The following is a 20,843-nucleotide window of genomic DNA, read 5'->3' on the forward strand; positions in this document are numbered from 1 at the left end:
ACAAAAAAGAGTGTTGTTAGCTAATCATCAAGAGAAAGTAGCATATAACACCAGTGAAAACTCTGTTATTGCACTTCCACTAACTCTAACATTGGACAAAACAACAGGCTTGATGTTAATTAAAAATTGCAACTACCACAATTATTGAAGCATGTTCCATTGTAATTCCAACATCAAATACTGGAGCATAAAAGCATTGGCTGCATATACCCTTTGAAATGAACTCACTAATTCAGTTGGCCACATTTGGTTGCTTTTCATTTCCAAACACATTATGCACATGATTTGGCCCTAAAAGATTTGTCCTACACTACGTACTCCTTTGATTCTTCAAAATGTGAACAAAACAAATCCTCATTCTAAAAAATCTCACAAAAAGCTCATCCAAACAGGGCCTTCAGGTGTGGGTTGAACTCTATTGCAATCAGGAATACCGAATTTAAGTAACTAATTTTCATCCTACCAAGGAAATGTGTATATGGTCATATAGTGCATATGCTTACAATGATTTGAATGAATTTTCAGGGTGCAACATTATCGTTCGTTGAGTATAAATTTTAAAATCACTGTCCAACACATTTGCACAAAGCACCAAAACTTCTTCTTAGTACACTATGTCAAGCCCGTCCAAGTTTTGAATTCAACATTCAGCTCAACCATCGCTGATCAATTTAATTCCAAGCCGCTAGTCAGATCTCTAGGAGTTGCATGTTTCTATTTTTGATAACTCAAGTGTCCCGGCTAGCTTATACGCAACTCGACTAATCCGGGGGACCAATCCCAGGGGGGCGGGGGATTAAAGCCAGAGCAAAGCCCCATATGGACAGGTCACAAAGGTTTTGCATGTTATGGATCCAAAAATGCACAAAACCAGCTCAATTTAGTTCCAATTATTTCTCAAGAGATTTCTATTCTTTAAAACGATCAAAATCCATAGTAGACAAGTAAATCATCATGTATATCCACAAAGGCTGGATCTTTCACAAATTAACTTCGATCTATTCAAATCCGTGCACATATACCTCGCAGACATCGAAATAATCACAAGTCCTTACGTACACACAGACATGTACACGGGAAGACAAGTATATCATCATGTATATCCACAAAGGCTGGATCTTTCACAAATTAACTTTTATCTATTCAAATCAGTGCACAATACCTCGCAGACATCGAAATAAACGCAAGTCCTTACGTACACACAGACATGTACACAGGTATACCCGTCAGCATTCCCAAATGCAATGTTAAGCAATAAAAATCTAGAATTTTAAAAGCTATTTCTAGTAAATGAGAAGAACAATAGAAGACAAAAGTAAGTATCGTATGAATACAATAGTTACTTGCTCATTTTATCCACAAAGGCTGGATCTTTCCAAAATTAACTTCGATCTATTTAAATCAGTGCACATATTGCAGAAATAGAAATAAACGCAAGTCCTTTCGTACACACAGATATGTATACCTATATACCATCGGCATTGCCAAATACCATGTTACGCATCGAAAACCAAGAATTTCAACAGCTATTTCTAGTAACTGAGAAGAACCGTAGAATACGAAAGTACTTCTCATACGAATACAACACTAGCTCGTTTCATCCACAAAGGCTAGATCTTTCACGAATTAACATCGATCCATTCAAATCGGCGCACATCTACATTGCAGAAATGGACCGTACAAACAGACATATACACGTACACGCCCATCGGCATTCTTAAATGCAACGTTGAGCATTCGAAAAACCTAGAATTTCAACAGCTATTTTCGAGCAACTGAGAAGAATCGCACACAAGATCTGTAACAGTAATAGAAATACCTAGGGTTGTGAAAGGGGCCGACTTTGTTGGCGTAGAGAGGGACCGGATCTCCGGATTTGTACCTGTGGTCGGACCCGTCCGATCTCACCTTTGTGACTGCGGTGGAGGATAGGAGCACCGCGGCAACGACGACGACGATCCACCCCGTCGGTTTCTTCATTTCTCTCATTCGCCCAGAGAGAGAGAGAGAGAGAGAGAGAGAGCAGATCTGGATTGGGGGTGTAATTGTCTAGTAATAAGAGGGAGGAAGAGTGCAGGCGCTCGAAACGGGTGAAGGGGAGCACTTTTATTGTGATGGGGGGGTTCGTTAATTACGCAATTAATAGTAAAGCTTTTTCAACGCGCGCTTTTGTGAGGGCAGTGACAGAAAATCGACGCGACCGGCGAACCGACAAAAATAGCAGGAAAATTACCATAAGAGTGGAATGGGGGCCCTATGGTGAGCTCGCACAGAATGCAGTGAGTAAAAGAAATCTCAATTCATATCATTAAAAATATTTTTAGACGGCTACGAGTAGTCACTACATCCTTTGATGCTGGCCTCCGATCCCCCATAGAGTTAGGGGGTGTTTGGCTGTCGGGATTGCAGCAGATCGGTTTGGCTCTAAGTTTTGCAAAATTTGGATCGAGTCCGAAATTTGCAATCAAAAATCGAACCCGAATTGATACCCGTCGGGTTTTCTCTCATCTAGATTGTAAGTGTATCCGACGTGGATCGATTCAGTTCGATTTTAGAACTCGATTTTTATGTCGTATCATAGGAGGGTATTTATGCAGAATATTTTTAGTACAGTATTTTATAAGGGCATTTCAAGCTCGGTTTGAGTTCAGGTTCTAGTGTGGATAACGTGTGGAACCGAACCCGAATCGAAACCCGTTCATTTCTTTAATTTAAAAATCAGATCCGAACACTGGTTGTAAAAATCATCCTAATTGAGCGGGTCGATTCATGTATCTATCGGTTCGGGTAAAATTGTCATCCCTAATTGGCCGCGCACATAAGTTTTTCATCTTTGCATTTTATATGATGGGGAGCCCATTAGGAAAATCGGACCCGAGGGTGTTGTAGTGCACTCCCCACACCAATTCGGCTGTCCATCTTGGTAATGAACGGCTCGGATTTTCATCCGAACAATGGACGGCTAAGATTTGTAGAAGCTTGGATTAAATCCAAATCATCTGCATCGAGATGGACAGTCGGATCGACCGCACAACACTATGTAGTGCAGCTGGTGCACTACAGCCCCTACCATTCCAGGAAGATCAACCATGCCAAATTAAGGGAAGTGAGATCTGAAATATGCACACCTTTATTGAGAGTGAACAAAACGAGTATGAACAAAGTTACCCTATTGGAATATAAGAACCTTTGATTTGTTTTGCTTGCGACCCTACTGATAATTCACCACAAATCTACGAAACGAGCACAAAGTCAATGCTTAAGCGTTGTTTCCACATGGCTACAATTAAATTAATGCATGCGTAAATAGCACCCTTGTTTTCATACTGTTAAGATGTCCCCATGAATGAGGCCACCAACCAACGGATCGGGATATTGCTTTGCATGTTGAGGAGTGGCTGTCACTAGGTATAAGAGAAAAATCAAACAACTTATAATCACCAACCTAAGGGATATGATTAATTTTGGTTGGGTTTATATTAGGTGCCATTGATTGGTTTTCATTTTTTCAAAAGCGGAATAATGGGAAAAGATATCGAAAAATCGACTCTACACTCACAATGAGTGCCAAAACTACAAAAGGGTTTGCAAGAGACTTGTGAGCTTCTAACCATATCGACAAGAACAAGCAGATCATAGAACGTTGAACTAGTCGCCACCTGCAACATTTGAAAGAGAAAGAGAATAGACTCAATACTAGAAAGCTATTGGGCTCGCGAGTGTGAACGTGAAAGACTCATCCCGTTGCGAGCATTGAGTAGATTTATCGATATAATTTTCCAATATCCGTAACAGGCAGTGCCGTAAACACATTTTACCAGTAAGTGGTTTTGTGTATTGCAAAATCTTACACACAAGAACCCAAACTTGCCAGCAACCTATAGCAGCTATTAACTGGTAGGGCGATGCGAGAAGATTTTAACATTATAAACAGCAGAGGTGCAAAATGGAGTTTCCAAATGAACAATCCTGCCAAGACTTCACTCAGATTCCGAAGCAGTTTTTTGATAATTAGCAGAACTTGCCAACGACCTAAAAGCGGCGTGTAACATCTCACACTCCAAATGGATTGATTTAAATAAATAAATAAAAGCTTTATTCTAATCATAGTATGAAGGTTAATACGCAAATAAACAATTTATCAATTAAACATAGCGTAAACAAAGCTGCCAATGTCATACTTTCAAGGCCTCGAGTCATCCAGCATATCGTGCCACACATAACCTGAAATATCTAAGTTTCTATGGGGAATTCCGCATTTACAGTAAATTGCACTCAAAACCATAGTAACAAACGCCATTTCAAGGGCACAATGACGAAACAAAGTGGTGCATCCATTTAAGATTATGTGATTCATACAACACGTTGATGGCAATTAGAAATCGCAGGTGTTAGAAAAGACAACTACCCAAATCTTCTCGTTCACCCCTTTATTCCTCCTAGCGATATCCCCTTTATTCTTCTTTCCGAAACCCATACAAATGGGAAACGCTGTTGGGGTCTTCAAATCACCTATCAGGAACTACACGGAAGTGGAATAAGAAACCACCTATCTAAAAAAGATTAGAAAATAGAAACAACAAAATACTATCCTACAACAAGAGAACAATTTGCTCCAGAACTTGATCAATCACGAAAAATCAAAACACAATCACTTCAGCAACCATTGAGCCACGGAGGCGAAGTATGCACCTACAGTTTGGCTCTGCAAGAAAGCCTTGCCTTCAAATCATCCGCCACGGCATTGATGAACTCCTCGGTATTAAGATAGTGTTGTCTGATAAGCCTGCACCATGAAGGAAAAAGTTATCACCTGAAAGCACGTCAAGGAGGATGAGTACAAACAAGGCCCATAAATGACTCAGTTACTTAGATCCATGTATTATAAGTGCAAGATCTTTGGTCATCTTCCCAGACTCCACAACGCCAATGCAAGCTGCTTCCAGCTTCTCAGTGAAGTCTAAGAGTCTTGCATTATCATCCAACTTTGCTCTGTTGCCATAAAAAATTAACTTGTTCAGTTTCGTTATCAGACAGGAAAAAGGAAGTGTGATAGCAAAATATCAACCACAAACGAAATTTGAGGAAGCCAGCTTAACATGTAAACTAGTCATCATTCGACACCTGTGTGCAAGCCCTCTGGACCATGCAAAGATTGATGCTATGCTATTTGTGCTGGTTTCACCACCATTCTGGTGAACCCTGTAATGGCGTGTAACAGTGCCATGGGCTGCTTCAGCTTCTATGGTCTTTCCATCAGGGCATACCTGAATCCAGTTCATAGCCCATTAAAATCCAAAATGCAGATTCACGTGAGGGATCCAAATGTGAAAGAACACGTAAGAGTTTTTTTGGTATGAATGGGTAAAGTCACAGAAGCAAAAATGAAATGAAGAGCAATGTTTCAGAGAAAGACAGTGGAAGAGAAAACTAGGAAAAAAATGGAGACACCAATCACACAAAGATATTGAGACACCGAAAGGGCTAAGTACACAAAAATATATAAGCAACAGAATCTGCAATCGTTTGAAAAACAAACATACCAGAACAGACGTCATCAAACCAAGAGATCCAAACCCTGTCAGAATTGCAGCCAGAGAAGTTAAGACTTTAGATCACACAAAGCTCATAAAGGAAAAGTGAATACAGTGACAATTCATCGAGTAACCATTCTATTAATGTCTAAAAACCAAGGCACAGGATACAAGAATCTCTATATTGTCTGTTACTTTGAGGTCCTAGAGTTCTTTGTACAAACCTTGTGCTAAGAAATCACTCTGCACGTCCCCATCATAGTTTTTGCAAGCCCATACATAACATCCTTCACTCTTAAGAGCATAAGCAACCATATCATCAATGAGTCGGTGTTCATACCTACCAATTTAATCCTTTAGATCCCTGAAACATACAATCTACCGCAAACTGGGAACATATACTTGGATTTATTATGACTTAAAAACTTATCCCAAACAGGCCTAGATATTCAGCCACTCACCATAGCCCTGCAGCCTCATACTTTGGTTTCCACTTGGTCTCGTACACTTCCTGAAATATGTCCTTGAATCTGCAGAAATATAGAGAAAGTGAGGTTAGACTGAAAAGAAGGTACTGGATGCAGAAACACTCTCTGACATGCAGATGAATATCAACAAGAATACAATTGCACAAGGCAATTAAAAAGAAAAGTGAGATCGTAAGTCCATATAACAAGCTAAGGAAGAAATCTGTGTACCTCCCATCATATTTCTTAAGAATAGTATTCTTTGTGCTAAGATAAAGAGGCCATTTTTTCTGGTAAGCAGTGTTCATTGAAGCTTCAGCAAAAGCATAAATGGACTGTGTGCCAAGAAAACAGAAGGCGAATTGAGTTGCCTACTGGAATATAGAAAGCAACTTCACCATACCACAAAAGAATTTGCAAACTCAAAACCTCATCAGTGTTGTACATGGACAAAGCCACTCCTCCAGCACCACTGAAGTTGTAAACCTCCAACTCTGTCTTCTCGTCTTTTCCTTCTGGTACTGCATATTATTGAGCACATTTTTCTAGAAAACACAATTCTTAACAAGTTATGTGGGGTCTTACGGTGAGGGAGACAAAAAATATAAAACTCTACCAAACACCAATTTGAGCTTTCCAGGTCCTTTGATGACTGTATCAGTTGCTTTGTATTGATCTCCAAACGCATGCCTTCCAATGCATATAGGCTTTGTCCACCCTAAGAAGGATAGCAACTATTATAGCACTATTACATCATTCAGAAGAATGCAGCAATATAAAGTACCTGGGATGAGCCGGGGAACGTTTTTGCAAATAATTGGTTCTCTGAAGACCGTGCCTGCGGAAAGTGCCAACAATAATGGCCCATCACTAATAGATATGTCAAGCAATTCACAGTTCCAACTTATGAACAGGTACCAAGTTCACCAACCATTCAGAATATTCCTAATGGTACCATTAGGACTCTTCCACATCTGCTTCAAATTAAACTCCTTCACACGACCTTCATCTGCAAATTGCCATACCATTTGCTATTAACATCTTGTCCGTGCTTGTTAACGATAAATCACAACTAGTTCAACGGAAACTAAGAGGCCTCAAGCCGCCAATTGATTTGCCACTAAACTCATCTACCTGGAGTAATGGTTGCACACTTGATTGCTACATTGTACCTAAAATTCACCATACTCGTCATACACCAGGACAAGAAATATATATATACATCTATATAAAGATGTAATAGTAGCAGAACATGAGGGGGCAAAGGAGCAGCTCGAGCCGATCACTGATGACCAACTATGCCCCTATCCACTTGGGGGTTAAAGCAGAGAAAGAGAGAGAGAGAGAGAGAGAGAGAGAGAGAGAGAGAGAGAGTAGTGGGTTCTCAATCCATAATCATTCTTACTTAAGAGTTGCTTCCGCACTTTCAATAGTAACTTTATCATCAGTTGCATCACGATGAGGAAGGCCAAGGTCAAAGTACTTAATATCCAACTCCAAGAAAGGGAGAATAAGCTGTGATACAACACCACAAGTATAAATGCTCAGAAACTAAGAGGGGTTCAAAAGAAATAAACAAAAGGGGAGAGCTAGATAGGATATTAGGATACATGAACAAACGAAGAACTCTGCTACCTTATCCTTTATTGATTTCCAGAAGACTCGGGTCATCTCATCTCCTGCATCGTGGAATACAGAATAAAATAAGTTGGAGAAAGAAAGCAGATTTCTATAAATCCAAGGAATTTCTAGCCTTCACAATTCTCTTGGTTCTCTTAGTTGTAAGCATTTCAGAGATAAATTTTTAAAATTCTACAAAGAAAGTTCTTCAAAAAAAGAAATATTGGCATCACCAGTCTCCATAAAAGAACAAGAATTTCCACTCAGCCTCAACAAAGAGACATACTACACGGCCCCAAGGGGCAGATCAGTTGGTAAGGGACCACACCTAAGTAGGGCTGTAAACAAGCCGAGCTTTGTTGAGCTCGAGCTCGGCTCGTTTACTAAACAAGCCCAAAATTTGAGCTTGAGCTCGGCTCGAACCTTAACGAGCCGAGCCCTTATTGAGCTGAGCTGAGTCATTTACTAAACGAGCCTCTTTAATCGAGCTGAGCCACCCTTAACGAACTGAGATTTTGTCAAACAAGCCGAACCGAAAACTCAAGCTCGGCTCGTTTACTAAATGAGCCGAGCCAAACCAAGCCTTAACGAGCCAAGCTCGCGAACTGCTCGGTTCATTTACAGCCCTACACCTAAGGAGGTAGATGATTCTAATGAGTTTTTGCTCTGCGCAGAACTGTGCATAATGGGAAAAAAAATACGCGTTTCCTTCTGTTTGGTGAACTATTGAGCTCCCATAAAAGTCAAGCCCCTCACAAAAATACAATGTTATGTATGCACATTTGCGTCCAAAATAGATAAAACCCATGTCTCTGTGATCGAAATTATGAAAAAAAATGCTGATCATCTTCTTAATAAGTGAGAAACCATGAAATGATTACCCACTCCAATTATGTATAGGGCATGGTAGTTCAACTAAATGATTGACTTAAAGTCTCAAGAAACACGAATAACCAAACCAAACTGAGCCTTATGTCCCAATCACTTGGAGTCGGCTACATGGATCATTTTCCTTCATTAAGCTCTGTCAAGGGCCACTAATTCACACAAACCCATTATACTCGTATCTAATGTCAATTTAGGTATACCTCTCCCCGTAGCATTGTTACCCAAAGCTATCATATCCGCTCTCTTAACTACTGTATCTCCTGGTCTATGATAGACAGGCTCAAATCACCTTAGCCTATTTTCCCCCAACTTCTCCTATATAAGTGCTACACCTACCATTTCACAAACCGTTTCATTTCTAATCCTGTCTCGTCAAGTCTTACCACACCTCTACCTCAACATTCTCATTTCCGCTACACTCATCTTGCTCACTTGTTATTTCTTAATAGGCTAACATTCTGTCCCGTAAAGTATCGCTGGTTTTATAGCAGTTCCATAGAATTTTCCTTTCAATTTTGTAGGTACTCTCTTGTCACATAGTACACCAGTAACGCTCCTCCACTTGAGCCATCCCACTTGAATCCTATGGGTCACATCATCAGCAATCTTTCCATCTCTACTAATAATTGAGCCTAAGTACCTAAAATAATCACTCTTTGGTATCTTCTGGTCTTGGATCATCACTATTTCTTCATGCGCACTACTGGTACCACTAAACTTGCACACCTTATACTCAGTTTTACTCTTACTTATCCGAAAACTCTTTGACTCTAATGCTTCCCTCCAAATTTTTAATTTCGTATTAACACTTCTAGCGATTTCATCTACGAGGATAATGTCATCTACAAACATCATACACCATGGGATATCCTCCTGAAATTGTCTAGTCAATTTATCCATAATTAAGGCAAAGAGTTACAGGTTCAAGGCTGACTCTTGATGCAATCCTACAGATTGGAAATTCGCTCGTTTCCCCTATTGGTGATCTAATGATAGTGACGGCATCTTCATACATGTCTCTAATCACCTCGGTATAACCTTTGGTCACTCCCTTTCTCTCCAGAACCCACAATATGATGTCTCTAGGCACCCTATCATAAGCCTTTTCTAAGTCTATGAAAATCATATGGAGATCCTTCTTCTTTGCTCTGTGTTTTTCTACCAATCTCCTTAATAAGTAGATAACTTCCATGGTTGATCTTCCAAGCATGAACCCAAATTGTTTCTCTAACACCATAGTCACCATCCTCAATAATTCTTTCCCACAACTTCATCGTATGACTCATCAATTTGATAACTTCGTTGGGCATCTTCCTAGTCATAATAATCTTGTTGAACTTCGTTAACCAAGTCACCCCCAGGTCACCTAGACTTTTCCACACTTCAATAGGGATACCATCTGGTCCTAAGACCTTACCTGGTTTCATCATTTTCAAAGCTTTAACCACTTCGAACTTTGGTATTTTCCAATAAAACTCATATTCTATGTTCTCGCCAGGTACATACACTTTCTCCCCACCAAAGCCTCCTGCATGTTTCTCGTTTAACAACTTCTCGAAATATGACTTTCATCTATCCCTGATCGCCTCGTCTTTCACCAACACCACCGAATCAATACATTTTATACACTTAACTTGAGAAACATCTCTAGCTTTCCTTTCTCGCAACTTGACAAGTTTATAAATAATCTTTTCTTCATCTTTACTATCAAGTCTAGCGTAGAAATTCTCATTGGCTTTCAACTTAGCTTTGCTAACGGCTTTCTTAAAAAACAAGGATAGCCACTGAAAATATGAAAGTCGGACTCTTTCAATAGCTAAACATTAACATGTTGAATGATACTGAATGCCTGATGATAACAGAAAGTGATGAATTTCAAAATCTTTCCGAATTGTCTAGGAAATAATTTAAATTGTATTATGACCGGCGTCAATTTGAAACATTCACCACATCTGGTAAAATAAATAAGCTCTCCTAGTTCCATTAAATATCAAATGGGGCATCTGGTAGAATCATTCCCTATTTGAATGATTTGCTTACCTTTCACCCGTCAATATGGAAAGAAATTTTTGTATCCCACCTAAAACCTTCAGCTATTAGGTAGAGATTCAAGTATCCAACATGTACATTACCACATTCTGTCATAACTCATACCGACAACAATGATGTGGGTTGTGGGGTAGTCTAACATACTTACCATCTACTTCACTCACTAAGCTCAAGGCAATTACATTTGCAACGATCTAAAGAAACTAAATTAGCAAAATAAATTCATGCTTCACTCTGAATAGAGTGTAATAGGAATTCAACTGTAGCATATGGCAGAGCGTAGCACAAGGAGATCAGAACAAGGCATGCATACAAACATAGGTAATCCGTGACCGCTGATCCAGTCCAAGCAAGTCAATTCGAGTATACAAAGCAACAAAAAATAAACTATATTTTTAAGAATTAATCAATTCTGAAGTTCACTCAAAACGTATATACATAAAACAGTGTTTATCTATAAATTCACAGGATTACAGTGTAGGCAGATACATATAGTATGTATGATATATATGTATATCTGACAACCGCAATTACACATATCGAACAATCTCGGAACTGAAAAACTAGTAATAAGTAGAGGGATTTGATGATATCTCACCATCCATCTCGACGATTGGGTTAGCGACCTTGATCTTCTCGAACGCCATCTCTCTGTCTCTCTACCTCCCTCTCTCTGCTTGTATGCACCACTGTTGAATGTACGTATATACAGAATTGGAGAGAGAGAGAGAGAGAGAGAGAGAGAGAGAGAGTGATTTGGAGAGAGAAAATGCACCTTAAAAAGGGAGGGGGGGCTCAATTGCGTGAACAGTCTATTTAATAACCGAATGTCCGGGTGAGGATCTACGCACCTCAACGAATTTCAAGATTTTGAAATTAACGACCGGACAAATCTCTAGTGGTTTCAAAGTTTAAAATGTTCGACTTTCATGGACTTGAAATTTGCGATCTCTTAAAGAGCAAGCCATTTAATTGCTTTCCCATGCTTATTTTTGCATAAACCGATTGGTGGGAAACCTCTAAAATGGACCAATTCAATTATTAGATCTTGTAAAAATACCCGCATCTTTTTGGGATTTCAAATTTCTAAAAAAGACGATGGATTCCTTTAGGATTCTTTCATACAATACAAAAAAGTTCAAAAAAAAAGAAGATAAATTACAAAATTTTTCTTCAATATGTTGCATTCACACTCTCAAATAGAGATATAATAAAGGTGGATTAGAGATGCTCTGATACCCACTTTTGTCATCTCTCTGGTTCTCCAAAGAGATCGGAGACCAATTCCCCGAAGACCTCCCAATTAAAGAATCCACTTCAATAATCAGAATTGGAATTGTTCGCTTTTTAAAACTCCGCATGAACATCAATTACATCACAACTATACTCATCGGATATTAATAGACATGTTCCCGGAACATGCAAAAAATGAGGGCCCGGCATAAAGTAGCATGGCATTTTAAGAGGAGAGGGAGTAATTGTCAATTGTTAAGAAAAGTAGGTGGGAAACATGAAGGCTGAGAATAATACTGATTCTAACTGAAGCCGAAACAAATGAGTTATTTTCAACTTGGAGGCTCAAGGTGACAATTTAACATAATAGCTCAATGAGGGCTTAAAATACAGACATGGTTGAAAATGAAGTCACAAAATAGGGCTTGGCATCATAACAGCAAGGGCTCCACAAGCATTCTAATCAGAAAACAAAATTAACCATTTATTTGTACTACTATGAAATTTTACACCGGTCAAAACGAACAAGGCCGGGTATTACAAGTTTAAGACGAGCAACAGCTTTAAAGATCCTCCGGGCCATTGATTCCCTGCATAAATAAGCAAGATAATAAACTCAATAATTTCATATTTCAACAAAAAAATAAAATGCGGCGAGATGAAAGTAAAATCACACCTTGTTTTCAATCACAACTCCATCCGGGATCTCCAACTTCGCTCCAGGTTTTGCAGCAATGACCACCTTCCCCTGAATAAATAGCACCAAGCCACCAATACCCAGAGAGAGTGAGGCTTTAACGAAAATAGATAGCAAGAAACCCAATAAATGGTATACTATCGCTTTTTTCTCTTTTTCAGAGAGAGAGAGAGAGAGAAGTTGCAAATGATAAGTACCTTGAGAACAATGCCAGCTCCAAACCAGACATCACCAGTCACCTTCAAGCTATCAAGCTCGAGGATACTTGGAATGGACTTGAAACGGCTTAAGAAGTTGGCAACCTGGCCATGAGATTAAATTATTCTCAGTGGTATAGAATAACAGCATAACTTCAGGCAAATGCAACACATGCTTAGTGAAATAAACAAGCGTCACGACTCACCCTGCACGATGCATGGGGAAGGGAAGAGAAGGAATATAAATGTGAAGCACTACCAATCAATGAGGGGCCAAATTTCTTGTTTCAATGAATTTTTTTCAAAAAAAAGGAGAGCTTGGCACATGGACTACACCTCTGCAGTATAAAAATATAGACTACTACTAACCTTTTTAAATTCAGGTCCCAGTTCGATAGAGGGATTAGCGGGATTGGCCCTAGCAGGGTTTCGAACCACAAAGCCATCGTTCAAGGTGTAAAGATCAGACTGTAAAAGAACAAACGGGAAGTCTTAGAACAACACCTGGGCTGGTCAATAAAAAAATCAATAATTCAAGGTCAGAGAGAAGGTAAACCTGGACAAGAAGCAAATCTGAAGTTGCTTTCACCGGAAGGAATCGAGATCGAGGAACATTAATACCAATAGCATTATCAAAGAACTGGTTCAGAAGACAGCATGGAGAATATATTAAAACCATCAAACGCGCACGCCAAAAAAAGAAAAAAAAAAAAAAAAAGATTCTTCTTTTGCCGTAGTGCGTACCTTAATTGCAGCACCAGCTGCTGTTTCCAGCTGAAGAACTTTGATCCCATCCACTTCCTGAGAAAAAAGAGTAAATTCATTATCCATTAACTAAAAAACCCCGTTAAAATTTCATTGTTAGATGCATACCATCATTACAGAGCAAATAGATACCTTAGGGTTAGGAATGATCTCCATTTTCAGTGCATCTGCTTCAACAAGTCTTTTTATTGCGCTCAAGTTCACCCACCTGGCGCTATATTATGTAAGTATTTAACCACCACATGTTTGCATGTAAAAGAAGTGATAACTTACAAGTTGTTGGTATTGAAAATTTTGAACTTCTCAATTGACTTGAATTCATTGACCTGGACAAATGAATTACTAAGTATCAGAAACAAACTTGGAGAGTAATTTAAAATAAGGGTGCCATACATTTCAAAAACAGTAGGCACGATTGGTGGTGTTCACAGATATCAAACTATGCCATACTATGACTGTCGTGATTACAAAGGTACCCCACCCGAAATCGTTTTTTCTAATGCTTACCACTTCATTATAATCCAATTTCATAATAGCGGAAACAGACGCCAAATTTCTCATCTGGTTCAAAATTTTATTGTTGTGTGCAAGGATAGCCAGAAAAGTCTCCCGATGCAAAACTATGGTTCCTCATATACTACGCCGCCACCTGACCTCCTAATTCACACTGCACTTTGACCCACCTCCAAGTTGAGCAGTTCTCCACGATTTCAATACATGATTTACCTAATATCTTAGTTTTCCAGCTCTAGATTCATACAGTAAGAAACATTTTCAGAAAAGGGAGAAATATAGACTTCAAAACCAATTCAAGGACAAACCACTTCACTATGCAAGCATAAAGGAACTAAGCAAGGTCCAAAAATAAAAGCAAAAAGGTAAAGGGGGAAAGAAGGAACTGAGCTCACATGTTCATCAGGAACTTGTGCAATCTCCAGCAGCTGCACCAGAGAGGCAAGGAAATATTAGTAAAAAAGTTACTATTTGAAGTCAAATGCATGTACTTTTGCAGCTTGTGAATGCCAAAAGTTGCACATCCCGAGAAATCCTCAATCCACATTCAAACTCAAAGTTTAAGAAACGAAACAGTGAGCAGAAAAGAATTTTGTTGATAGTAGTTTTTCTGTGATCTAGGAGGTGATGCATGTAGCGGCACCATGGCAATTGACAGAGACGTTGGGCGTAATGAAAGCAGGGCATGTGGGGCAGCAATTCTTGCCGAAAGTGCTCTAAAAATTAGTGAAAACCAGCCCATTAAATCTTGCCTTTGTTCTCCAAGGGTGGTTGCCCACTAGGGTACTGCCCACACAAGTCAGTCTATACAACTGCAGGCTCCAGCAGATAATCACAAATGAACAACCTGTTGCTAGGCCCACGGAAGGAGGTGTCATGGCCCTTGGAACAGCCAAAAGAATGAATATCTCCATGCACCGCAAAGCGCACACCATAATACATAGCAATGGAGTCAGCAAGCAGGGCTTCCCAGGCACTACTACAACCAGACAGGTATTCTATTCCTCCCCCCAAGCAATACCTGGAGTGGGCCATTAACGGAGAGGCCTTTGACAATTGAGGGACACTTCTCAAACTAAAGAGGACCTTGGCCACGGATAGTTGGGTCTCATGCTTTATTTGCCACTTGGAAAGAATACGAATAAAGATGTAAAGTGCCTGTTTGAGATGAGGCAATTTGTATGAGCCCTGCTACTCCTACTTCTAATACAAGCAGCGGAAAGTTTCATCTTGGTTGACATAGCTCCTACAAAGGAGTGTAGCAAATGCATGGGACGACCACCAGAATCATCACATAAAATTCTTCATTAGTTTTTAATTATTAACCATGTTTTCAACATTGTTGCAACATCCTAACAAATCATATTAACCTTGTAACATGCCTGTAAAGTAACTTTTCTTTAAGGGGAAGAATAGTCTCAACTAGGCCATATGAATAGTGCCTCGCCATTTCACTTGATGGAGGGACATGATTTCTGTAAAACTACATCCTAACCGTATTTTACTTTCCCATCTTATGTTAATTTCATTTTCCCTCGCTCCTCATATTACCCTCAGATATGGCAATGTGCTCTTTCTAACTGCTGCACTGCCAGCCTTCACTATAAAGAGTTGAACCGTGGCAATTTGTTTTCGTCAACCCTCAAGTATGGCACTGTTACTCTTCCTTACTCGTGCACTTACTAGTTTTAACTTTTAAAACTCAAACCCCCTCCTCCTCCTTTATCCAGGCTTCAGTAGGCTTTATAAAGAAACTAAGCTCACATGAGCAGAGGCATGGGCAGAATTTAACGTTATTTAATGGCCATTTTAGGACCTCCAAAGTGTCAAAATTCTTCTTCCTGCTCAACAATCCAGAAACCTTTAACTCTGTCGCCGCCCTTTGTTAGCTCTAGATGGACAACTACAGAGACCCCTAGATGGACATACTTGGTCATATCATCATTAGCAACTCTCGGCAACCATCACATATAAGAATGAAGTGGGATACAGTCCTATGGAGAAGAATGTGAGATGACCACCTATAAGGGCTACAAACAGTTTAGAGTCAGACACAAACACATCTAATCACCGACAGTAACCTAATCCTCTACACCTATCAAAAAACCTGTCTGTTTTACAAAATTTGCATATAGGCAACAATTCCTAAGCAACTATACATGAAACCTCCTGCACATATCAAGGGGCAAAGTATAGAGGTAAAATACGAAAACATGCATAATCAATGGCATATTTACCTGAGCCTTTCCTTCATATGAAATCAGCGTGCCACCTTTAACATCAGCTAATGTTTTGGGTGTCACCTGCAAAGCCCGGAAGCTATATAGAGAGTTCCTTAGGGAAGTATAATTCACAAAAACCAATTTTAAGTACCTCCATACAGTACTCGTTCTTGTTTCGGACCAAATGATTTAAGATTTCTGAGATAATGAATTAAGAAATCCAACTACTCACATTATAACCATTTTAAGCAGGAAAAATAGAGGGTAAGACTCAAAGGGTCAAGAGAACCATAATAAGGATACTCAGATCAACAACAGCACCCAAGTTATCTGAGTTCGCAACGAAGACGTATTCCTTTCCCTGTGCAAGGATGACAATAAAGTCCGATAACAACCAACAAAATACAGAAACCTCGTAACTTGAATACATTAGAAGTTCATGCCCAAAAATACAGAAAATTCCAGAATAAAGCAAAGACCTGTGATAATAAGGTGTCAAGCTTTCCACTATTCTTTAATGATGGGAAAACATCACCATGGCCAGGAGGATACCTTCACAAGAAACAAGTATTTGCAAAGTGAAAATAAGAATAATCCAGCATTAGGTGTATATCAGTCAAAGCAATCAACAGACTTGTAACATGGTACCCTACCATCCATCCTTGCTAGTATTTCCTTTGCTCGGCAGTGGCATAAGATCTTCAACAACCAAACGAGGATACTGGCTCTGTAATAGATGAAAGAGGACTAAATATACGAACTAGTAGATTCAATTATTAGTGCTATAAAAGGTCTAGCGCAAATTTATAGGGTTTACAAACCTGATTAAATGTATGGATCTCAATGTTTGAGTTGGCATATTTCTCAACAATCTACACCCATAACACAATTGATCAGAACTCTGCTAGACCAAATAAGAAGTTCTAACAAGTAACAACTGAGAGACATTCACCTTTTGTGTATCATCATGGGTGTTGAATGAGTTCATTAGTAGAAGAGGCACATTACTTCCATACTTGGAGTTGAGGGTCTGCACATGATGGGAAGGGTCAATTGCAAGGAAAATAAGAAAGCATAAACAGTAACATAATACGGAAACAGTAACAGCAACAATAAACAAAAGACCTCAATTTGGATGACAATTAGGTCAAGGAATGTCAATCCATTACGAACTTCAATGACAGATCTGCATCACAAACCATAAAATCTATAGATGTCAACTGCGGCACGCTTTATAACAAACAATCAATTAGTCATTTAGTTGAATGTATCAAAACAGAGCATAGAGACCTGAAGGGACTCAGACAAGTTACACAGGAGCTCAAAGTAGCTTACTTCTTCAACCGGAACAAAAGAGATATATCGTTCTTATGAAAGAATATGACAAGCAATGATGAAGGGAGGTAGATGCATACTTAGGACCAGTACAACCCATTGTGGTTCCCAAGCCTCCATTAAGCTTTAACACAACAAGTTTGTCCAAAAGTTTCTTAGTTTCCACAGGATCTGCAGCAATTCAGATGTCATCAAACTCTAACCATCTTAAGAAATAATTCCGTTAACTGTAATGCATAATCCATGGACAAATTTTGCTTTGGCCTAATTGAACCAATAAGAACAACCTCGAAAAAAGAGAAATTACCTTCGGGCGTAGGTGCTAAGCTGTCGTAAGGGACCACCACCTCATCGGTTGGTGTCTGGATCTTGCTCCATTCGATGTATTGCGCTTCGCCACTTGAATGAAAAATACCAAAATATTGTTAAAATACGCTCCTAAGTCCTAACGCATCAATCTCATATGCTAGCCAGTAAGAAAGTGCAAGAGATTTGCTAATCTTACACTGAACAAAAGGTTTCCAAACGTTTGACAGGAATTCTAAAAAAGTTGACCAAAATCTACATCTTCAGCGCTTAGGGTTTTCGTTTGGTTTTGCTGTCCCGTCCTTTCCAGTGCCGTGACATATGCTCTGGTGAGTCCGACACTGTGGTTTCGTTTTTCGGCAGCCCAGCGTCGCAGCTCTCTCCTCAGCTGGCTCGGAGCTTGGTTGTGGCAGCCCCTAGGCAGCCGACTCCTCTGGTCTCCGGATTTGGAGGTAATAAGGGGTTAAGTTAAGGATTTGGGGTTTTAGCTTTGTTTTTTCCGGCTTGCTCCAGTCGTCTTTCACTAGCTGGTTTCCCCAGTCCGGTTAGTTATCTAGTCTGGGTTTCCCCAGATCCGGAGGGTGTGGTGGTGGGCCAATAAGATTTGGGCTCGGTTCCACAGTCTCTGCTGCGGTTCGGACTCGAAATAAGCACTTGGGCTTTGGCCTGGGTTTTGTGCTGTGGTTAACAAGTTCCAGCAGTTGGGCACAGTCAGTCGTCAGCCACCGCGATTGTGGGATCGAACCACTAGCCAAACATGGATTTCTAGTTTTGGTTTTCACGCTTGGAGCCTGTCGTGCCAGCGTAGGTTTGCCTCGGAGATTCCCTTCACTACTTCGGTGTGAGAATTCGTATGCGCTCTCTGTTGATGGCGTTTCGCATCCTCGCCTGAAGACGGCCGGTGTGCTTTCTGGACAGCAATCCAAGGCAATTGATCATGCACTGGCTGTTTGATATCCATTGAAGATTATTGCTATCTATGATTTGGGTTTTCGCCAATCCTTAGGGGTTTGATTGTCTGGATTTCATACTCCACGTGCCCGACCTTTGTTGCTGGTGTGAAGTCGTTCCTGGTCTTGAACATTTATCTTCCTCGTTCATTCTTAGTTGGATGGTTTTGGTTGTTTCCCTTGTCATTGTTTTCGAATCTGCCGTATGGCTTCTTTGAAATGATATGATTTGTTGCGGATCAAAAAAAAAACATCTAGCTAAAATTTACAAAATTAAATGACCGTTCTGCCTGTTTTTGCCTGTTTGATTAGTCAATGGGCTTGGGCAATGCCAGCATCGCAAAAGGAATGCGCCAAGGAAAAAAAAATCAACAAAATCAATGAAGTGGAAAGCAAAAGTCTAGCCAAAGTCTAATGAAGTGAGAACTTGAACAAGTTACTACAGTAATTACTATCAGTCGTTTAATCACAAGTCACAAGATCAATCATGAGAACAGAATTACGATATCAAAAGTACGGACCTGAGATAACGAGCGACGAGGTTTATACAGCCAGATTTCTCGTTCTCGCTGCAAATCATAGAGAAAACGACTCAGATCTACTATCTAGCAGTAGAAGCCTAAGAACGAGACATAAACAAACGTGAAGGAAATTGCGTAATCCTCGCCTGATTTGAGGTAGGCTAGCGACAGCGGATTTGAACTTGGAGAGCTTTTCGGCATCGGTGGGGTTCAAAGTGGCAGCAGTAGCCATTGAAGACGGCACGGAGCTCCGATCTAGAGAGAGAGCGAGAGTGAGAGAGAGAGAGAGAGAGAGGAGAGGTATCTAGAAAGGCAGAGAGACGAAGGTGGTGAAGTGGTGGTTATATATGTAATTGTGTGTGTAGATTTTTGATTGATTGGCGTTTCGAAGGATAGGAGGGTCAAGGGTGGTATATGCCTTGTTCTCTTCTCCTCTCTTCTCAAAACAAGAATTTTTCAAAAAATTCTCTTTAAATTCCTCCTAGATTTTTTCTACTTCTACTATTTTTCTCTCTATCTCTCTTCACTTATTATTCTTATTATTTTTCAAAAAAAATTTCAAAACACAATCCAAACACAGCATATATTTTGGGGGAGAAATTTTTCAGTGCCGGACGGGTATATCCCACGTGGTACCCGTTCGGCACTCCCGAGCCGTCCGATGCATTTTTAAACGGCTCATATAAAAATTTTTTCTTTCCTCTTTCTCTCTTCTTTTTTCTCTCCAAATTTGACGGCTTATATGTGCCGAGTGAACAACACATAATACCCATCCGATGCTGAAAAAATGAGGAATTATGAGGAGGTGGCACCCAATCGTCTCAGTAAGAGGAGAGAGAGAGAGTATGGAGGCGAACATACGGTTTGAGCTCGTGGGAATGGCGCGGCAATTTCACGCAAAGGCTCCTTCAATCCTCGTTTGGCTCGGGCTGCTACGGTAATGTGTCAAGCTCAGCTGACTTTGACGTACAAACGGAATCCTTCTTAAAAATATACGTACTCCACCTGTTTGGACCTTTATTTTTACTATAATACTCTTATATGTTCAGAAAAAATTCTACGAATAAAAATGTCCGTGCACAGATCCGACTTGATACAGATACATGTGTGTCTATAAGTCTTCGGCATTACACGTGTTCAAAATTGTCTTATATTTGTTTCTTCGTATATTGGGTAGAAAGTGATTTTCATTGATTTCTTTAGACTTCTTGGTACTCCTCATGTTTCCAAAGAAATACCACTAGGAAAAAAAAATTAAAGTAAACCATTGTTAAGACAAAACTTCAAAATTTTTTATGTAGATTAAAAGAACTCATTGCACCACATAACTTGTAGAATAAAATTTGTTTTTTGTCGGGAATAATCACTTTTCTTAAATGGTTTTGGACCTGTGGTAGTTCAATTCAGATGGTTTATTAGTTTCCTTGGCAAGACTACAACATAGTATTATGTATTCTCCTTCCCACTAATACCCTCTAGTAGGGCTGCAAACGAGCCGAGCCGAGCCGAGTTTTTGAGTGTTCGAGCTCGGCTCGGCAAAAATTTA

At 39.8% G+C, this 20,843-nt stretch overlaps 3 protein-coding genes across 5 annotated transcripts in view; all 3 read right to left on the minus strand.

Annotated features, from left to right (window-relative positions):
* Nucleotides 1-2,288, minus strand: part of LOC131298318 (transmembrane 9 superfamily member 3) — a 6,607-nt gene extending 4,319 nt beyond the window's left edge. The window contains exon 1 of the mRNA XM_058323702.1: nt 1,820-2,288. Coding sequence (XP_058179685.1) covers nt 1,820-1,989 — 170 coding nt within the window. The 5' untranslated portion in view covers nt 1,990-2,288. The remainder of the gene's footprint in view (nt 1-1,819) is intronic.
* A 2,025-nt stretch (nt 2,289-4,313) lies between these two features.
* Nucleotides 4,314-11,386, minus strand: LOC131298319 (isocitrate dehydrogenase [NADP]). Of its 3 annotated transcripts, none has more exons than XM_058323703.1 (16): nt 11,157-11,386; nt 7,637-7,680; nt 7,407-7,516; nt 7,136-7,173; nt 6,933-7,010; nt 6,786-6,839; nt 6,618-6,719; nt 6,431-6,522; nt 6,233-6,336; nt 5,996-6,064; nt 5,759-5,874; nt 5,544-5,578; nt 5,125-5,267; nt 4,870-4,992; nt 4,697-4,786; nt 4,314-4,522 (listed from the first exon to the last, which is right to left on the minus strand). In XM_058323703.1, the coding sequence occupies exons 1-16, from the start codon at nt 11,203-11,205 to the stop codon at nt 4,516-4,518; spliced, it is 1,254 nt and encodes a 417-aa protein (XP_058179686.1). In that variant the 5' UTR covers nt 11,206-11,386; the 3' UTR covers nt 4,314-4,515. The 3 variants fall into 3 exon arrangements, 2 of the variants coding, with proteins under 2 accessions (XP_058179686.1, XP_058179687.1); XM_058323704.1 differs by having other exon boundaries at nt 4,693-4,786; XR_009190489.1 differs by lacking the exon at nt 4,314-4,522 and having other exon boundaries at nt 4,736-4,786; nt 5,100-5,267.
* Nucleotides 11,387-12,098: 712 nt separating this feature from the next.
* On the minus strand, nt 12,099-19,699 carry LOC131298320 (UTP--glucose-1-phosphate uridylyltransferase-like). Its single transcript, XM_058323706.1, has 21 exons — nt 19,444-19,699; nt 19,298-19,345; nt 17,828-17,919; nt 17,601-17,691; nt 17,311-17,371; nt 17,138-17,215; nt 17,007-17,057; nt 16,839-16,912; nt 16,665-16,737; nt 16,489-16,546; nt 16,337-16,383; nt 16,201-16,266; nt 14,359-14,391; nt 13,724-13,776; nt 13,583-13,658; nt 13,430-13,486; nt 13,242-13,325; nt 13,055-13,153; nt 12,686-12,790; nt 12,468-12,539; nt 12,099-12,381 (listed from the first exon to the last, which is right to left on the minus strand). Exons 1-21 carry the CDS (start codon nt 19,527-19,529, stop codon nt 12,355-12,357), a joined length of 1,431 nt encoding a protein of 476 aa, XP_058179689.1. The 5' UTR covers nt 19,530-19,699; the 3' UTR covers nt 12,099-12,354.
* Nucleotides 19,700-20,843: the final 1,144 nt, after the last annotated feature.

The sequence above is a fragment of the Rhododendron vialii genome, chromosome 8a, assembly GCF_030253575.1.
Source record: "Rhododendron vialii isolate Sample 1 chromosome 8a, ASM3025357v1".
Lineage (NCBI taxonomy): Eukaryota > Viridiplantae > Streptophyta > Magnoliopsida > Ericales > Ericaceae > Rhododendron > Rhododendron vialii.